The 19,389-nt window shown below is 23.4% G+C and overlaps 2 protein-coding genes across 2 annotated transcripts; both read right to left on the bottom strand.

Annotated features, from left to right (window-relative positions):
• Nucleotides 1-1,740: 1,740 nt before the first annotated feature.
• Nucleotides 1,741-4,517, bottom strand: LOC122856823 (facilitated trehalose transporter Tret1-like). The gene is made up of 3 exons (XM_044158685.1): nt 4,033-4,517; nt 2,517-3,691; nt 1,741-2,437 (listed from the first exon to the last, which is right to left on the bottom strand). The coding sequence occupies exons 1-3, from the start codon at nt 4,085-4,087 to the stop codon at nt 2,264-2,266; spliced, it is 1,404 nt and encodes a 467-aa protein (XP_044014620.1). The 5' UTR covers nt 4,088-4,517; the 3' UTR covers nt 1,741-2,263.
• Nucleotides 4,518-5,424: 907 nt separating this feature from the next.
• LOC122856849 (probable G-protein coupled receptor B0563.6) lies at nt 5,425-19,140 on the bottom strand. Its single transcript, XM_044158718.1, has 5 exons — nt 18,883-19,140; nt 6,676-6,825; nt 6,202-6,452; nt 5,804-6,094; nt 5,425-5,706 (listed from the first exon to the last, which is right to left on the bottom strand). The coding sequence occupies exons 1-5, from the start codon at nt 19,082-19,084 to the stop codon at nt 5,455-5,457; spliced, it is 1,146 nt and encodes a 381-aa protein (XP_044014653.1). The 5' UTR covers nt 19,085-19,140; the 3' UTR covers nt 5,425-5,454.
• Nucleotides 19,141-19,389: the final 249 nt, after the last annotated feature.

Below are 19,389 nucleotides of genomic sequence, written 5' to 3'. Positions count from 1 at the left end.
TCAAAAAAAAAATACTTAATTTTACTTCATCAATCATTTTTTGATTGACAACAAACAAATTAAATTTTTATTGTTTTTAAAAAATAAAATTTTTCATTTTATCAATCAAATTGTTATAGTGTTATTACATTATTTAAATTATTTTCATCAACTAAATAAGTGATAAGAAAGATTGTTTTATTTTTATAAAATTTATATTTTTCATGTCACGATTTTTTATTTGATTTCAGATTGGTAAAATATCAACGGGTTAATAAACTTTTGTGTAGTTTATTTGTCTGCATCTTGGGGTTGAACAAAGGTGCGTGTATTTTATTTTTATTTTTCCATAATATCTTAATTATTATTTATTTTTTAAACATGCAAGATTTTGCTGGGATATTTTTCAATCTTGATAAATTATTATTTTAATATTTTTTGCCTTGAACAAGGTACTCTCTTATATTATTATTTTTATTTTTATTAAAAATTATTTCATTTTCTTTATCAACAAATATAATTATTTTTTTAGATAAAAATATTTTTTTTTCAATATTAATTTACCGAGGATACAACATGCTTTTACTCCTAAACTTTTACAATAGATAATTATTTATGTTTTTCAACAATTCCATGAAAAATAATAATTATAGTCTTTATTGGAATTTTTTTTTTTTTTTTATTATCGTTTTTTGGTTCTATTTTTTTTTTTGTTATTTAATTTTTTTTTTTTTATTGATTTGCACTGAGTTTAGTAGTGGACAGAGGGAAAGTTTTATTTTTATAGCATAAGCAATATTTTTTATTTTATATTTTTTTGCCATCATATTTTTTATTACTCGTTTGAAGGGTAGACATACGGACACATGTGTGTTTATAAACGGAAAAAACATGAATAAATCTACAATACGTGACCTTTTCATTACTATGTACAATTTCGTAAATATATGTCATTTGAAATTCAATAATTTTTTTTTATTTTTCGATATCCATTATTGGAAAATTATATAGAATTTTTAATTAAAAAAAAAAAATTATAAACAAAAATTAATTACAAATATCGGCATTTAATGACAATTGCTTCTCAATTTAATATTTTACATTTGACAAAATGAGAGGATGGACAATAAAATAAAAAAAAATAATGTCCACATGAAATATTAAAGTCGGTTGAATTAAACGAGCAATGAATAAGGCAAAAAATAGTATAAAGTGCAGCCTCAAAGTCATATAGATTTTTATTTCATTCCTACAATGATACAAAAAAAATAAAATAATAAATAAAATAATTCTTGAAATGTTTTTAACCATTTTTTAATTGAAAATTTATATATATAAATTATTTTTTAAAATAGATAATCGACCTAAAGACCATTGTAAATTTTTGAACTCTAGTCTTTTACTATTTTAAACCGCAAAACATTACCATAAAAGGCTTAAATGCTTTTCCGGTAACCAAGAAACTTGGCTTAACTCTATGCACCCCATAATTTTACACAAGCATGCAAATCCAATTTAATTTTTTATCAAATGAGATTATTTTAATCACTTGAACACTTTGAACTCTCAAGTCTAATCATCATCATCATAATTAGTATCAATTATATATGAACAAAAAAAATAATAAAATAATATAATATCAAAATCAGGTAACTAAAAGCGCTGATAAAATAAAAAAATTAATTTTTTTTTTGTAATAAATTAATGATTTTATTTTTAAATTAATTTTATATATTTTTTTTCTATTAAAATGTCAGTGAGCTTGAGTGTATGTTAGGAGGATAGTTGTACACATAATAGACATTTAATTTATATATAAAAAAAAAAGCTGTAAAAAAAAAAAAGAAAAAAAAATTAAAAAATAAATGTCGTGGGATGACAGAGTAGGAGGCGTCCAGCAATTCTCGAGGGTTTTTCCCTGCAGATGCCAACAAAGTCACCTTGTTATCGACCCACCAACGCCTACCCACCCTGACTTTTATCAACCTATATTTTATCTGACCCCTTTCTCTTTGCTTTATTATTTTATACTTAAAAAATTATATTTAATTTTTTAAACAAAAAAAAAATAACAATTAAATTAAATGGTTATTTTAAAATATTTAGTTTTTACATTATATAAATGTTTTTGTATTATATGTAATTAATTAATTATAATTAAATTAATCGATAATTAAATTTATTTATATATTTAAAAAATATCTGTCAGTAATTTCACTAATTTTAGATTTAACTACATATTGAACCGTCAGTAAAATTATCACATAAATTAATTTTTTTTTTATTAAACATTTGTCTTTTTCTTCTTCAAAGTTTCATTATTCAACATAATTTGAATTTCTGATAAACTTTTTCCCTCTGTTTCTGGTACGAAAAAATATACTAAAATCCAAATGACAAATATATTTATAGTAAATATCCAAAATGGTACAAACATTCCATAGTTATCAGAAAGAACCTTAAAAAGAAAAATTAAAAATCAATTTATAAACTTAAAAAATCATGTATTAAATTAAAATAAATTAATTAAAAAATACCTGAAACATTTTAACAGTTGCAACATTTGATATTGAATAATAAATTGATGAAAATATACCAGCAATAACTTTAACTTCGAATGTAAATATTTCACCAAGATAAGCATAAGGTACTGAATTAAATGCAATGCCATAAATAATTGCAAATATAACAATACAAAAAGTTGGTAACCAATTAAACCAATAAACATTAATATTATTTTCCAATAATGTAAAAAATATTGATAACAAAAACATTGATAAACCAGCAATTGGTGTTGCTATTAATAATATTTTACGTTTACCAGCATATTTAACAATTGTAACACAAGCAGTACCACCAATGACAATTGATAATCCAGTTAATATTATACTAAAATTTGTGCCAATATCAAGACCAGCTTTATCAAATATTTTAACTTGATATGAAAATATTGATGCACCACCAGTTAAACCAAGCAATCCACACAAAATAAACATAATAAAAAATGAACGTTTTGTTGTATTTGTTTTAATGGAATTTTTAAATGACAATAGTAAACCATTATTTATTGTTTCATTTTCACATGTAACAATTTTTTTAATTTCATCCATTTCATCATCAATATTATCTTTGCCATAAGACCATTTAACGGCTTTAATTGCATTATCATTATAATTTTTACGTATTAAAAAAACTGGACTTTCTGGTAGCCAAATAAATGTCATGATAAATATCAATGGTGTTACAAGTGCAAACATTGACATTGTAAAACGACTGATAAATAATCCAATAGTCAACATCAACAATACACCAAAATTAATTGACAAAGCAAATAATGTTCCCAATTTACCACGTGTTTTTTCCATGCTTATTTCACCAATGTACATTGGTAATATTGAATATGATATACCACAACTTATACCAGCTAATAAACGTCCAATGTATATATGATAATTATTAGTTGCAATGCCAATTAATATCCAGCTCATTATTTTTGGTATACCAGCAATTAACAGTGATAATTTTCTGCCAATTGTGTCCATCATTAGTATTGGAGCAAGACCACCAATTCCAAGACCAATGTAAAATAAATTTATCACAAATGATTCATCATCTGTTGTTAAATTTATTGATGTTTCATTGTTTGATAATTTTGGCAAATTTGGAGTTGGCCAGCCTTCTTGTAATCCACAATCAATTATCAATAAATTACCTGTTTAAATAAAATTTAAATTAATTTATTATCTTTTTTTTTATTAGTATTTTTTTTAAATTGCAGTTTATTTATCTATTTGACAAATATAAAATTTATGGTTCTAAATGATAATTGTTTGTTGGTATTTTAAAAATAGGTTAATTAGTTTTTTTTTATGATCAGTTTGAAGGATAAGATATAAAAAATTTTTACGACATGTAAAATCATTTTATCAGTGATAAAATATTATGTTTGGCAAACAAAGACATTAGATAAATATTCATCATTATTGATTGTATGAAAAAAAATAATATAAGAAATAATTTTGTTTTGATAATTTATTTATTTAAAATACTTACAAACAATTCCGATAATTATTTGATGATAAATACCACGATCCATTTGGATAATCATTTTTTAAAAAATCGATAATATAATAATATTAATGATTAATTCACTAGCTTCATGCGACACTTTTTATTTTTAATATCATATATTTATAAATTTATTTAAATAGCCATTTAGTTTTTTATGAAAATATTCTTAGAAGTTGATATACAAACTGACTCACTGTAATTGTAAATAATATTGAAAGTGTTACATAAAATCCTTCACCGCATTTATATATGAAAAAACAAATATATTTACAAAGCAATTATGTATAAAAAATAATACATAATTCCATTCAAGTATTTAACATTATATAAAATAAACAAAACATTTATCAAAAAAAAAATAATGAATCAATATAAAATTTTTAATATGCAATCATTTAAATGAATTTTTTTTAAAATGATAAAAGAATTGTTTTCATTGAGAAAACTGACATAAGACTACAGCGTACATAATAAAGTAAAACATAAAAAATTCTAGAGAAAGTAAGAGTTGTATTTTATTCAATCAACAATTGTGATTGGTTTAAAATAATAACTGATAAAAAAGTGGGAGAATACTCTCGTTTTTACATTTAAAAAATTAAATAAAATAATAATAATATTATTAAACAAGTAGGAGCTAGTCATTGAAAAAAAAACAATTATTTTTTCTTTTTAAAGTATTAAATTATTATTCATATTTCTAGATTTTCCTGTTTGATATTAAATTTTTTTACTTGATAATTGAACCTCTTCATTTTTTATTTCTTTTTTTATTGTTGTTGTAAAGACAATTTAAAAAGAATAAATAAATATATAAATAAATTATAAAGTGATAATTAATTTGTAGAAAAACAAATTAACTTAAACATACATTTAAACATTTATTACTTGGTTAAAAAAAAGAGAAGGGAATTAAATGAAAAGCAAGACAAAGAAGTCGGTTAAATTTTCTCCAAGTATTTCATGAAACATTGAACCACAGTTTGAACATAAATGTTTAACTATAAATTTTATGGTCCATTCTGATGTGATGTTAAATACCAAGCCATCTGTGACTTTCCATGTTGTATACTCCAATCAAGCTTTCTAATCACCTCATGAAAATTTTCATTGATAAAATAAATAAATAAATAGTCCATCAAACAAGCCAAAAATTAATAAAAACAAAAACTAATTATCATTTAAATATTTGGCAGTTATGAAGCCATATTTATTAATATTAATTGTACAAATAAAAACATGTACTATATAATTACAATTGTATATATCACGCCTTGATAATAATCAAAAAAATTATTAATTAATTAATTAATCTTAAATATATATTTATATAATTCTTTTGTATTTTATTTTTCATGTATATAATATATTTATTTTGATTTATTTATTTATTTTTTGAGTTGATTAAACACTTGCTCTTGCAAGATGACCTGGTGTTGCAATAGTTGTTGGTGGTGGTGTTGTTGTTGTTGTTGTTGGTCTTGGTATTGTTGATCTTTTAATTGGTATTCTTCTACTGTCACTTGATGATTTACCCCATGGCCATTGTAATGTACGTATTAATGTATTACGAAAATCTTCCGAAAATAAACAATAAATGTAAAATGTTGTTGAATAATTAATGACCTCTAGTAGATTAGCAAGTGCACGAAATACCTGTAATTATAAAATACAATTTAATGATAATTTATATATCCATGTTGTTGAAGAATTTAATTTTATATTTAATTTTACAAATTAAAATTTAATTAACCTGGTATGGATATAGTACTAAATTACTATCAGCCAGTGTGACATTTAGTATTACCATTGGTGTTACACAAACAATAAATAGTATACTTGTACTACCAAGTAACATAACTAATCTACGTTCTTCAGCAAATGTTCTTGTATCTTCATCACCACCACTGACTGTTCTTGATAATGTCATTCTTCTTCTTCTTTCACATGATCTTCTGTAAACTATCATTATACGTAGATTAAATGCAGCTAATAATATTGTTGGTGCAACTTTGAAAACAACTTCAAGTACCACTTTATAAATCTAAAAAAAAAAAACAACAACAAAAAAACACATTTATCAATTAATTATTTATTTAAATTTTTATTTAATTATATTTTGAAATACTTGAAATATATGAATAATCTTACTTGATAAAATACTGAATGCATGAATGATAAATTATCACGTTTTTGGTAAATGAGTGAACCACCAGGTGTAACAAGGCATGTTGTTATTTCACCACGAAATGCACTTGGTAGATATACGAGAAAAGTTGCAAGTGGTATAAGTGATACTGTTAAATGTGGTGGTCCACACAATGGTCGTGTGTATTTTCCTGGTCTACATACACTAACATATCTCTCAATAGTTAGTGCAAGTAACATCATAACACCAACACCTATTTTTTTATTAAGACAAAAAAGACAAAAAACATTATATAAATACTCAAAATATTTTATATTATTATTTTTAATTAATTAATTAAACATTTTGCTTGTGTATGATTATATTGAATTTGTAGAGAGAACACTTGAATATACATCAAGAGCATACTTGATTATCCAAGAGTCATATACTCAATGATTATTTAATTAATTTAATTATTATTTAAAATAACATACCTAAACATGCATTTCCTAAAAATAATTCAAAATGAGCATGATAAAATGCTGGTGGCCAACTGTTCCATTGTCCTGTGTCTTTGTGAATTAGCACTCTTAATGCAAATGGAATGAAAAATATTATCGCTAATAGTGCTGCAGCTGAATATCCTGTAAAAAAATAAATACACAAATTATTTTTATCATTTTAAATATATGCTTATTTTTAAAAAAATTAAACCGACTAATGGCAAATAAATATTTTCTGTTGGTATACGTATTATATTATCGACTATAATAGTACTCTGCATTTTCAACAATCGATAGATATTTATTATAAAAATCTACCTTACCATTTTGTTTATTTAACAATTAATAATAAAAAATGTTGTTTAATTTTTAAAATTTTTAAACAAAAAAAAACTATTTTTATATTTAATTTAATGATTAATTAATTTGTTTATTTATTTATTTTTTTTCTTCGACAAAATAAACAGCTTGTTGAATTTAATTTTTCAACAGTTAAAGATTTTTCTTGTGTATACCATCAGCCAACATGATATTGAACTCGTAAAACTTTAGACGTCTGGCTAGATGGTTTTGTCCATTAGCTAGAATTGCACTCTCTCCCTTATTTCACCCTATTTTGACCCCCTCATATTTACACCTTTTCACTCCCTCCTTGTAGCAACATTTAAATTACGATCCTTCAGCACTTTTCTTCTTGCTTGCTTGCTTTCATATATAAATGTATATTATGAATATCTATGTATGTCTATGTGTCTGTGTGTTATTTTATTTTCAACCCTAAAGCTTTTTATCCCTTTTTTTTTTTTTACCCTTTCCTCTTCTTCTTTCTCTCTACTTTAACACTGTAATACTTTGGTTATCTTATCATATATATATACTTATGAAACATTGAAGATTATTTATTTTTTTTTTTTACTTTTTCTATCTCATTTATTCGACATTTTTCATTCTTTACTTAGGATACTTAAATTCTCTATTACCATGTGGACCAGTCAATTTTAAATTCATACCAGTTGATGGCAGACATTATTTCTCATAAGCCCCATGAGAATGTGTACCTGATATTGGATTACCGTTTTGCATTACCATACGATAATCGAGTACGACTATTATTTTTTTTTTTATCAGTTTTTTATTTTTTGATATTATATATATATATTTTTTTTTTCTTCTGTTTATTTCATTTTGTTTTATACATTATCCATCACTACTACACCATTGTAATTCGAATAGCTCTTAAAGCCCAGTTTCATTGCTTTTCCCTTACTCTAACATCAGCTTTATCACTTTGGTCTCAGACCCTTAAATCTGAGGGTTTAACGTCCACACCACGAGTCATTCTACTCACTTGGGTCATTATAGCGACACACGATACGTGTCTCAGCTTCAAATATAACCATTTTTTCTATTATTTTTATTATTTTTTATATCATGAATAATAAAAATAAAAATGAAAAAAAAATGTACAATAAAAATACCATTGAGAATAATAAAAACAAAAAAGAAATTAAAATATCTAACAAATAAAATATTAAGTATAATAAAATAAAAAATAAGTAAAAGAAAAATAAGTTTTTTTTTTAAAATAATAACATTATAAAAATTTACAAAGCGTCAACTATATATATAAAGTTAATAATTTCAACGTCGCGACTGTTTATTGGCTCAACGTCTCTTCAATTGCTTCATTCTACAAACTCGGCGCCATATTTTCTCGTTAATGTTTTTACCCTTTTTATTTATTTATATATTTTTTTTTATTTATTTTCTTCACCTCCCTCAATTTACCAAAAGTAAACCCCGTTGTATTTTTCAATTTTTTTTATTTCTATTTTCTCATAACTGCTACTAACTCACTCCCCAACATATTCTCATAACCCAAGGGCATTATTGCCAACGTGCCTCGCGATTCTTTAGTGTCCAGGGAATTACTACTGCCAGTCATCTTATATCCTAAAGATATTATAGTATAACATTGTATAGACGATGAAAAGGGTGAGGTCATTACTTGATGGGGTTATTTTATTTTTTTTTATATACTTATTATTAAAGAATGTAATCAATGCCTTGAAGGGTGAATATTATCTCATTTATTAGGGCTGTAGGACAAAGAAAAGTAAAGTTGATTAGTCACGGTTTAGGTAAAAAAAAAACCTGTTGATACAGGACAAATAAAATAAAATAAATATATACTATACAACAGTGTGAAGCATCCCTACGGGGTATTCAATGTTATTTGTTTCTATTTTCATTGTTATAATAATAGAAAAAAAAAGGAAATTAATGAAACCCTCAAGGGTAAAAATATCAATGTTAGTTAATTTTATTTATTCAATGTTTATATACTTTCATTTTATTTTTAGATAAACACGTGATTATTATATTTATCCAACATCATGTAATTTTTTAATAAAATAAATAATTCTTTAGCTTTTTTTTTTCGTTAATAATTGAATGTAAATAATTTAAAAAATGATTTTTTTTATTTAAAAAAAAAATTTTTTTGTAGATAAGTTAATTGATAGTAGATACGTTAATTGATAGTCAGACATGTCAATAATGATTTAATTAATTTATTGAATTTTGATAATTTGAATAATTTGGATAATGTTTTTCTCAATTTTTTCTTTTTTTTTTTTGAGACACAGTAGATAAGTCAATATATAGTCAGCCATGTCTGACAATTTGTCTATACTAAAAAAGCAGACTCTATTCTATTTAATAATTTTATTTGTGAAAAATTTAAGAATAAAAAATTATCATGATGTTAAATATTTCAGTGGTACAAGTCAAGCAGTGTCAGACCCAAATTTTTTATTTTTCATTAAACATGTATAATTGAAAAAAAAATTATTAAATGAAAAAAAATAATAAACTAAATTTGTTGTTTAATTTTTATAATTATATTTAATAATTTTACGAGAAAAAAAATTAAGAATTTTAAGCAATAAATTACATATTCCAGTGGTACAAGTCAAGCAGTGTCAGACCGTAAATTATATTTTTCAATTTTAATAATTAAACAATTTAAAAAAATGTTTTTTTCATGAATTTCATTGAAAAAATAATGGTCACTCGACAGTTGGACATGTATGTATATTTAAAAACATTTTTCAAATTATTGAATATTCAAATTCACTACATAATCCGACATGTTTAACTGTACACTAACTTTAAATAAAATAAAATGTTCAAATTATTATTTTCCAATACTATCCATTCATTTTACCTTATAAATGAAAACATACGATGAAAATATACGATCAGTGCACAAATAATAATTTCAAAACCATAATATATTTATCATCATTATTATATTATTGTCATATTATTCTTTAGTATTTTTTTTTTATCCGTTAATCATAAATTGCCAAAGCACTTAAACTTAAATTTTTCCGCAGTAAAGAAACTTTTACTTTTTTCAAGTCACTCAACCAAGCAATGGCTTAACTTGTATTTTTTTTTCCTCATTTTATATATATTATTATTATTTTTTATACACAATGTTGTATAAGTAGATAGGCGAAGTAAAAAACCTGTTGAAACTACATTTGCAAAAAAAAAAAAAAAGTCATAACGAACGGGTTTCAGGTCCCTTGAGCATCAGTCATAGAGGGTGTGAAAATGTTTTTGGGTGATAAAAAAAAGACTAATAATAGTATCAAAAAAAAAAAAATAAAATGTAAGAAGGAAAGTGTGTAATAACCTTCAGAGTAATAAACAATTTCACGGTAATACTGTGCCAGCTTGAAATGTATATATATATGTGAAAGAAAAGACAATGGAAAAATAAAATAAAAAAAAAGTAAAGCGGATTGAGACAAAAATGGTCATGAAGAGGTATTATAGAAAAAGACAAAAATAAAAAAAAATCGGTTGAGGTTATTATTGTGTACGACATATAGATATATAAAAACAAGAAACTGAGTGAAAAAAATCAGACACCATAATACAATATTATATATAACAATGTCAATGACAATGACAACGAAGATACTCTGGATTTTATTGTCTAGCTTTTGCTCGATATCTATATTTACCTCTTTTCAACCCTCTTGTTCATTTATCTCTTTCTTTTTTTGTCTTTCTCTCTTAACTTTTGTCCATCATTTGCTTTGGTCTTTCGCACGCGCGTCAGGCATCTGCGTTTGATGGTTTACCAGCTCTCGAGCTTGTACGAGACGATTGCTAACTGAGAGAGAAAAAAATAGAATAAAAAAAATAAGGGTTGAATGTAGAAGAAGGGATGCAGTAGGAGCCGATCGTGCAGAAGAGTAAAATGGGCAAAAGGCAAAGGTGAATAGGTCACAAGGGGGTGAAAATATATAAAAAAAAATAAAAGATGGAACAAAATTACGTTCAAGGAGGACATCTGCAACTGGCATGTTCACCCTCCTCCCTCATATATATATTTATTCTCTTTACCATCTTACTTCTTTGCCCACTTACCCGCCTTTTCTCTAACCCTCTCTCTCTCTCTCTCTCTGACTCTCTCTTTATCTTGTCTTTTAATCTTAAATTTGCTGGGACAGCAAAAAAATAATAACAAATAAAAAAAATATATAAAATAAAATTATATTTAAATAAAAAATAAAAAATTCCTTATTATTAATTTCTTTGTTATTCAAGTTTTGATATTTTTTTTTTTTTTTATTCAATTCAAAAGTTTTAAGTTCAAGTGAAATGATAATTTATATTTTAAAGTTACTTGAAATATACAAAAAAAACTTTATTGATATAATTTGATAATTTATTTTTATATTTCTACATTTTATTTTTATTTTTTTTGAATAAAAAAAAATGATACAATAAAGTATTGTTAAAAAAAAAAAAAAAAATAGTTAAACTTGCTTTTTATGGTAGCCCACTAGTTGATTACCAGACCCAATTTCATTGAACGAACCTGGATATCTATAGCTTAATTTCATTTATATATCGTAAATTTGTGTGAGCGAGAAAGATATAGCTTTTACGAAGAATTGAGTACTAACGAACCTTGTTCGACATTTTTTTTTATTTCTATATAAATTATTGTACAATAAAATTTATATATACTAGTCAATATTTATTTGAACAATATTTTTAATTGAATATATAAATGAATGAAAAATTTAAAGAAACAAATATGTAAATTAAATTTATTCAAGCATAAATATTTAAACAATATGGAAAAATAAATGTTATTATAAAAAAATTATTAAAATAACAATTAACAATTATGAAAATTGAAAAAAAAAAAATTATTTTTGTAAATATGAGATAAAGAAAAAATTGGGTGACACTATTATTTAAATTAAATCAAATTGAACTTTTTTATTTAGAAAAAAAAAATATATTTTTGTTTTTTACTTTTTGCTTGTTTTATATTTTATATACATATATATAATATTATTTTGCGGAGACACTCCCACTGAGTACATTTGCCTTGGGTCAGGTGTAGATCGTCCATGCGTTTGCATACAAAGTACATCGCACTTTTCCAAGTATCGTCTCAATGGCATTATCTAGCACGAACAGTATATATAGAATAACAGAGTGGTTGCTGGAAAAAGCACAGAGAAATAGTGCTACTATGTATATACTCTCAGTGACCCAAGAACAAGTAAAAAAATAAAATGAATAAAAAAGATTTCCATATTTTCTAACCAATAATAATTGTACGAAACCAAAGTAAATGGAGTTGATAAAAATAATTTTTTGAAAAAAAGTTTTTATTTAAAAATGAGTTAAAATGCCAATGGTAGTGATAAAAAATAATAATAGTAAAAAAAAAAAGGAGACAATTACTCTGAAGTGTATATAGTTACACACACCTGAACTTAAAAAATTTTTTTTTTAGAAAAAAAAAAAAAAAATTAGATTAAATTTGTAATTTATATCAAAGTAAAATAAAAAATAAAAAAATCCAATAAAAAGTTATTTGGGTGGAAGATTACCGACTGTGAATATAAATAATGAGTTCCCAGGGGCGTTTCAAACGAGATTCTCAGCATGTTTTACTGAAAAAAATTTTTTTTTTTATTTTTTTTAAATTACAGTGGAGAGAAAAGAGTAACCAAACACTGCGTTCTAATTTTTTTAAAAAACAAAATCGATAATTTTTATATTTATTTTGTTTATTTTTACATAGTATTTGTAATTTATTTTTTTTGGTGATAAAAATATCTCAGTTTTATACATAGAGGATAAAACGATTTAAAAATTTAGAAAAATAAATTTTTTGTATTTTTTTTTTTAAGGCATAAAATTTATGTGTCATTTGGCGATTTATTTTTATAATCAAAAGTTAAAATTGATTTTATGAATATGTAATATTAAAAATGAAATGTTTAATTTTTTATAATTTTCAATGTTAATTTGTCATTTGTCTAGACTGAGATATTTTTATTTATTTATGAAAAGTAAATTTTCTTTTAAATAAATTTTGATGTTTGATTAAATAATGTGCAAATAACAAATAAATATATCTTTCAAACATCGGTTTTTCTTTGCTTTATTTGTATTCTATTGATAAATTTATGTAAATTTTATTTTAAAAAATAATTTTGAAATAAAATTGGGGGTAAAATGAGGATAAGAAAATATACAATCGAGTTTTATCGTTTATACAAGTAGAAGCTACTTGCTTATAGTCTCTCTCTAATCCTCCGAATTATTTTATTTTTTTCTATTTCATTTGACAAGTTTTTTTTTTTCTTTTCTTGATCCTCTCTTATCCCAACTTTATTCTAAAAACGAGTTTTGATTTTTATACGGTTTTTTTTTTCATTTTAACATATTCATTTTATTATTCTCCTTATTTTAAAATTTTCTTTTTTTCTTTTTCTAAATATACAAATTTCTTTTGAAGCAATTTTTTCCATTTTTCATATAGTTTTTTTTTTTTTTGATCTCATCAAATCTTGACTTTATGAAATAAAATTTTTTTTTTCGTATGGTTTGTCTTTTAACATTGGCCAATAAGAAACTGTAAAATTCAAGTGGGATAGAGGGTGGTTTATTTAGTCTGTGGATTATTCTTGTGAACGTGCAACCACACTCTTTTTATTATATTTTTTTTTTTTTTATAGATGACTGAACACAGCGGGACTTTTACTACTGTCGCGATGAAACGTGAACGTGACAAAAATTCCACAAACGGATTATATGATTTTTATATGTTTTGTTTGCCACCTGCCATACAAAACGATTTGATTTTTTCCATTTCTCTTTTTTTAAAAAAATTTTTTGTTTCATTTTTCGTATATTATTTTTAAAAAATTCACGTCAAACCAATATTTCAATTTTCCATCGGTGACTTCGATAAAAGTTTGAACTAAAAAAAAATAAATAAATAAAAAATAATATAACAAGTCAATAGTAGTGACAAAAATAACAAGTATTCCATACAAAAACAACAAAATGAAAGAAAAAAAAAAAATACATAAAAAGAGACATGGTGTATTGAAAAGAATGGAAAATATTTTTATAAATTAAATGAAGAAAAAGAGAATATTTTTGTTATTGAAAGAATAGATAGGTTTTTTCGTAAATAAATAAATAAATAAATAAATAAAAAATTTTGTGAAGGATATATAGTGTTGCATACGAATTGATCTACTTGTCCCAAGAGAAACTCGACAGACCGTGAGATTCTGTCACAAAGAAAAAGCACAACTACCCTTCTTAAAGTTTCTTACACCCCTTTCTATCTGACTCATGTCTTACCTACTTTTTTTATATTTTTTTTACTTCCGTATCCTGTCATTTATCTCGGGTCATCTTTTTCCTGTCCACCCATAAAACCATTTCACTTATTATTATTTATTTCATTTTCATTTATTATATTGTTTTTTTTTATATAAAATTGAAAAGCAACAGCAACAATAACAACAACAATTGCTGTAAAATTATTATTATTAATATTTGTTATTTAATTATTTATAACTTGATGTATATTTTTTATATTTTATTTATTTATTTGAGAGTATATATGATGGGTGACGTGGTCAATGTACTTTGAACTCGATGAATATTGATGAAGAGTTACGGTAGCCATGTAATAGAGTAGTCATCCTGAAGCTAGTTATAGCCCTCAACTCAATCGCTATGTGGCAAACTTACTCAAAGCAATCAAACTTTATGTAATAATAATAAAAATATCAATAATAATAACAACAGTTATTAAAAGTAAATTTTATATCTACATAGAGCTCTAAGTACACTGTGATTTAATAACATATTTACTCTTTATTTTAATTTGTTTATACTTTTATGTAATAATAATAATTAAAAATTTGTTTATATTTACATTTGCTAATGTTAAATCAAATTATCGAAAAATAAATTTAAATTAAGATTTTTTTTGTTTTAATTTTATTTTATATAGTTTTTTTGTTATATTTGTTGGGATGTAGGTACAAGCGATGAAGCTCTGTAACTTCATGAATATTGATAAGGATACATGTGAAAGTGGCGTGACTTTGCACACGTGTCCTATGAACTTTCTGTTTACAAAAAGATGGTGCTTTTGTTTGTATTACCTCCGTTGAAACACACCAGAATAATATACAGAATAAAAAATTAAAAAATATATAAATAAATTATTTTTTAATATATATATTGTTTAAATAATTATTTTTAAATTTTTTAAATTTATTATGAATCTCTTAATAGTCTTAACATAAGTACATTTGTCAATAAATTATTATAATAAAAAAAAATTATTATTAAAAAAAAAATGAAAAATAATGTAAAAAAAATTTTTTTTTTTTTCAGTTTTCAAAGGACACGGTGTAGTAAATCTAGTGGTTGAATGCAAGAAACAATCAATAAATCACAAGCTCGAATGTTTCCTTGAAAGGTAATAAATCGTATATTTATAAGAAAAAAAAAAAAAAATAATGTTTTATTTTTTAAATAAGAAAAAATATAAAGTAGAAGATTTTAAAGGTGGGAGAGATAAGGGATAGTAAAAATAAAAAATAAAAAAAATTCAGGAAAGCAAAAAAAAAAATAAAAAATGAAAAATAAAGTTTGCAGAATCTATCGGAAGTTGAAAAAGAAACTTTGATTCTATTGATAGGGTATATAAAAAAGTTAGATGACTTTGCGTATTTGATATTTGAAATTTTATTTAATTGGCTGTGTTAAGGTACGCGGAAGATGTCAACCAAGGAACAACAACTCTCTGTTGTCTTGTTTTTTTTTTTTTATATCCCTTTTTTTTTTTTGCACTATCCATAATGTATTGTGTCTTATATTTGTAACACGGTCTTTCTGCTGAGGTAGTTCTCTCATCACTCTGCTCGTCGTCGAGACGCCACAAAGAACTTTTAACCTTTTCTCATCCTCATATTGTTGATATATCGTTGTAAGTCTGTACACGAGATCTGAGCTTTCGTTAATTCCTGTTACCACCGTTATGTGGCAACAAACGTGCAATATTTATTTTTTATTTTTTTTTACTATTTCTCACTCTCTCTCTCTCTTATCCTATCTTTAGTATTTCCTTAACTCACTCATGCTTCTTTGTACATGTATACATAAACAAACATTCTGACATCCTCATTCCTAACAAACACCCAAATGAAATTTTGCATTTGAGATCAACTTGTTCATATATAACTTGTCAAGTTTCATCTGAGTTTTAGTTTAATGTTTGTCTACTTTAAAGATTATATCTTTACTTTAGTTTCATTTTTTTTAATTTTATTTTAAATTGAGGTTTACTAATTTATAACTTTAATTATTCATTTCAAATTATAACGTCGTTACGCTTGAAAAATTATTTTTTTTTTAATTAAATAAATATTGAGTCAATATTTTATTTATATAATATTTCTAAATTTAATTTTTTCATTATTTTAATTATCCTAGAGTATTTTTTTTACAAAAAAAATATTCAAGCGATTTATTTAATTCTCACAATCAGTTTTTCTCGTTATCTAGATTATTCAAAAAAAAATTTTGTTAACTCTTTTAATTATACTAACGATAAAACTGATTAAAAAAAATAAAAAAAAAAGAATTTTTAGCGTTTTTACAGTGAAACGACTAATCAATGAGGATCAACCATGTTTGACTATCAAAAAAAAAAAAAAAATACAAAAAATATATTTATTTAGTCTCTCCCGAGTCAAGAGCATACAATACGAGATCAAAGTGGCAACTTGAATCGGCCCTTTAAAAATATATATACACAAAAATATTTTCAGATATTACACACCAATCGATTTAATCCGAATTCTATTTTATTTATTTTTTTACTATCAACCTATTTATGCACTGCAAATTTCATACACTTTCTTTCTTCGTTTTCATTTTTTTTTCTTTTATTATTATTCACCCCTATACACTAAAATATTTCACAACTATATACGACTTTTATTTCCGCTCTGTTTATTCCTACATCTTGGTTGATGTTTTTTTTTTTTTTTTTTTGCTCATATTTATGTTGTATTTTTTTATTTATTTGTCTATGTATAAAATTTTTTATTTTTTCATTTTGATCACTATCTTGAGAATGTAACCATCAGAAAAGTTGCTTGATATTCAACAGGAGAAATTGCTTGTCTCTTGCTTGTACTTGCTTTACGAAATATATATTGCTTATGTTTTTTTTTTTTTTTTCTCTTAATTTTTTTGCCTCCAATGTCTCATGCATTTCATGTATTTCAAATGCATCAACTTTCATCATACTCTTCATGCTTCAAAGTGTTTTTCATTTTATTTTTATTTTTTAAAAATAAATAAAAATAGCATGACTATAAATATTTATTGTTATTAAATTATTATTCATTTAATTAATTTATTTGGCTATTTTATTGTCTGTAGTTTTTTATAATATAGAATATAAATAAGCGACTGTATATGTATATACTTTTTTGTTGTATAAAATAAAGTTTATTACCAGATTTTACTCGAGGTAATCCACGTTAATTCAATGCTCATGGACCAAAGAATCTTTTGAGTATCAGTAACAAGCTTTGGTATATAAAGTTAAAGGAAGTAAAACCAAAAGGGTCAAAAGCTCAAGAAAAAGACAAAGTATATGTTAAATGAAAAATTTAAAAATAAAAAAGCTCATAGATAATGAAGAGAATGAAGAAAAAGTAGATGCACATACAATCTTCATCTATTTTTTTCCAACCCTTAACTTTGCTTTTCTTATATTTTTTTTTTATTTCTTATTTTCTCTTTTACTTTTCTTGTATGTTTTTTTTTTTTATCCCTCTTATTTTTTTTTTTTTTTCTTTTTCACGTCTCACATTAATTGGATCGGACGGAATTAAAGCTGGATTAAGTCGTGAAATTGCACGTTGACTTTATGTCTTACGCTGCAATTCACAGAAAAATTTTTAAGCTTTTTTTTTTAATTATTTTTATTTATTTGTTTATTTGTTTTCACTGTGCATGAAATAAAAAAATATATTATTTTTTTTGTATGTTGAAATGTGGAGAAAGAATATTGTGAAATATTACGAGTCAAAAAAAATATGAAAATGAAAATATATTCAAGCGTTCATGATGTTTCACAACAAAGTTAATTTTCAGCTTATATAATAATGAATAATGCGTATTATACTCGTAATAATGTAATTTAGTTTTTTTTTTTTATTTAAAATAAGCTGCATAAGTACCATATCGATTTACATGCATACTTTTATAAAATAATACTTGATAAAAATATTACATAAACATGGAATAACATTATTTTTATATTCTCTATATATAAATTTATTTTTTTTTTTTTTCTTTGTGAATTAAATTTATATAAAATACCAACACCAATGAATTTAAAAATATTAATCTATAGAAGAAAGCTCTTTTGTCAAATCGCGGTTGAAAAAAAAAATTGACTATTCATTTGATTATTTTTTTTTTTAATCTAAAAAATATATTGGATATTTTTTTTTTTCGTTATTAAATGGTTTTAACCAACATGACAACTATTTTGAAAATTATATTCCTTCATTTGACATTAAATTTCCTTCTAATTAAAATTTCAAATTTGTATTTTAATTATTTTTTTTTTGTTATCTTTTTAATTAACATAATATTATCATCAATATTTATTTTATTTCATGCAGATAATAATCTAAATTTTTTAATTATCTTTTGATTTGTTTATAAATTTTATTTTCTCATGGAATTTTTATCAAACGTAATTACTGATTGTTAAATATATTTTTTATAAATTTATTAATTAAAACTTACCCCTCATGTAAATGTATGCAGTACCTCGCATATTTCTTCTTGTTAATACGACAAGATTAAGAATATTTCCAATAATTCCAAGACAACATATTGTTGGTATAACAATACCATAACTTATTTGTCTCAGTGGTGGTATTCTTGGATCCTCATTATCACCAACAATTTGACAAATATGTATATCACTTGCATTAACGTCAATCATTTTGACACTTTTTTTTCAATAATATTATTATCACAAATATTAAACACAATAAATCAATAAATAATGTTAAAAAAAAAACAGAAAAAATAAAAAAAAAAAAATGTAAAACTGTCATAAATCAATTATTCTTTCATTTTTTAAAAACACTAAAAAATAAATTATTTAAAATATCCATTAATCATATGAGACATATTTCAAAAAATTGTTTATTATTATTTAATTTTTTTAACATTATTCAATTTATATTTTATTTTCATATATATCACACTATTATTTTTTTTTTTCTTTTTTTTTCTCTTCTTCAT

The sequence above is a fragment of the Aphidius gifuensis genome, linkage group LG5 (assembly GCF_014905175.1).
Source record: "Aphidius gifuensis isolate YNYX2018 linkage group LG5, ASM1490517v1, whole genome shotgun sequence".
NCBI lineage: Eukaryota > Metazoa > Arthropoda > Insecta > Hymenoptera > Braconidae > Aphidius > Aphidius gifuensis.
The sequence above is the reverse complement of the archived record's forward strand: the minus strand, read 5'-3'. Positions and strand labels throughout refer to the sequence as shown.